General features: G+C 27.0%; 1 protein-coding gene across 1 annotated transcript; it reads right to left on the bottom strand.

Annotated features, from left to right (window-relative positions):
- Window positions 1-1646: 1646 nt before the first annotated feature.
- Window positions 1647-1742, bottom strand: EIN_494430 (Hypothetical protein; the record flags this gene model as incomplete). The annotated part of the gene is made up of 1 exon (XM_004183275.1): window positions 1647-1742. A coding segment is annotated over one exon (96 nt), but the record flags the coding sequence as incomplete, so codon positions are not given.
- Window positions 1743-1745: the final 3 nt, after the last annotated feature.

The raw sequence follows: 1745 nt of genomic DNA, 5'->3' as shown, positions 1-1745 counted from the left end.
AAACATATACTAATTATTTTGTGAACTACAAACACAGATTAGTGTTTACTACATTGCTCTTGACATCAACAGAGAAATGCAGAAGGTTTCCCAATCATTAGAATTTAAGAAATCACATTAACTATCAAATGGTGAAGTCATCACCATTGGAAACGAGAGATTCAGATGTCCAGAAGCACACCACTGGCCATCATTCCTTGGTATGGAAGCATCAGGTATCCATGAGACAACTTACAACTCAATCACAAGGTGCGATGTCGACATCAGAAAGGAGTAATATTAAACATCGTCTCCTATGATTGAATTTAATGTACCCAGGCATTAACAACAGACACGAGAAGGAGAAAGTTGCAGATGAGAAATGAAATGGCATAATCAAGGCTGTTCATGCTTGGTTCAATTTAATTATATTTGTGCAGGTGTTCATTTGGTTTACTTTAAATTATTATTGTTAAAATAAATCATAAAATATATAATAAATTTACTATCATTTTTATTATTCACAAGTTGATTAATTATAGTTTGATTTTTTAATTTAAATTACTATACAATTTATTATTCTTTTGTCACGCATTGTATAATGTATCCAAAACGGCCATTTTTCTCGACTTAAATTGATGTTTTATAGCGTTGTTTTACTATATAAGATAATTATTTTAATGTTATTATTGTGTTAGATGAATAACACACAAAATTAATAGTAAGTAGTGGGTTTTTATCGTAATATTTTGATGTTATTTGGTTCTCTATGTATTTTTAGTTTGAGTGGAATCCATTTTTTATTTCAACAACAATATTTTTGTCATGTTCTTATTTTATTTTGGTTTGAACCAATCTTATTGGTTATATTGAACCCAAATTGTTGCACTTGTTTTAAGTGTTTTTCATTTTGTTTTTGAAAAACTTGAATATCTGATAGTATTCTTTAATCAATTTTATTAACAATTTTATTTGTTTATAAAAACAGTTTATTTTCGTATTATTTTTATTACTAATATTAATTTGTTAAATTGCATATTTTATTGATTGAAGGACAAATCTTTAACAAAACCCAATTAATTTGAGTTTATGAATGATGAAATGTTTTATAAATAATTCAAAAGTTTGAATTTGAGTTGAACTATTTTATCAAATAAGTCAAAAATCATTCTAAATTGTTCATGAAAAGTCGCCATTATTTTCATTTTTTTTGGAAAAGTGAAATTATTTTTTGAAAAAAAAAGAAAAAAATAAAAATTTTTCAGTCCTCGAAGGGTTAAGCTTTTTGTTGCCAATTGTTTGATTCAAATTACATATAAACTATAATTCTATGATTCGGATTTTTATTTTTAAATGGTTTGAAATAAAAATACCGTTTCAATTAAATTTACAAAGAGTTGAATTTCTATTGAATTGTTTCAGGCGAATAGTAATCAGGCGAAAAATAATCGGGCGAGTTATCCGTTTCCCTATTCAAATTGTTGTTTTGTTTATTAAATTTTTGACAACAAAAAAAACAAAAAATGACTCATTGACAACACTCCATTTTATTTGTGTTTTAAACAGTAATTATAACAATATGTTATATTATTTTCTGAACACCTTTGTATAAGTTGGAAAACACAAACTTGTGACGATCACAAGTTTCTTTGGCAATTCGATTTCCATCAAATTGTCGCATTGTGTAAAACATGTTTTCCCATTGTAGTTAAGCTTTCTGGGAGTTCCACTTTACTCCATTTGATGCACCCCGAAAAGCAACTCTC

The sequence above is a fragment of the Entamoeba invadens genome (assembly GCF_000330505.1).
Source record: "Entamoeba invadens IP1 unplaced genomic scaffold scaff_1105074725951, whole genome shotgun sequence".
NCBI lineage: Eukaryota > Evosea > Mastigamoebida > Endamoebidae > Entamoeba > Entamoeba invadens.
This window is presented reverse-complemented; position numbering and strand designations above follow the sequence as displayed.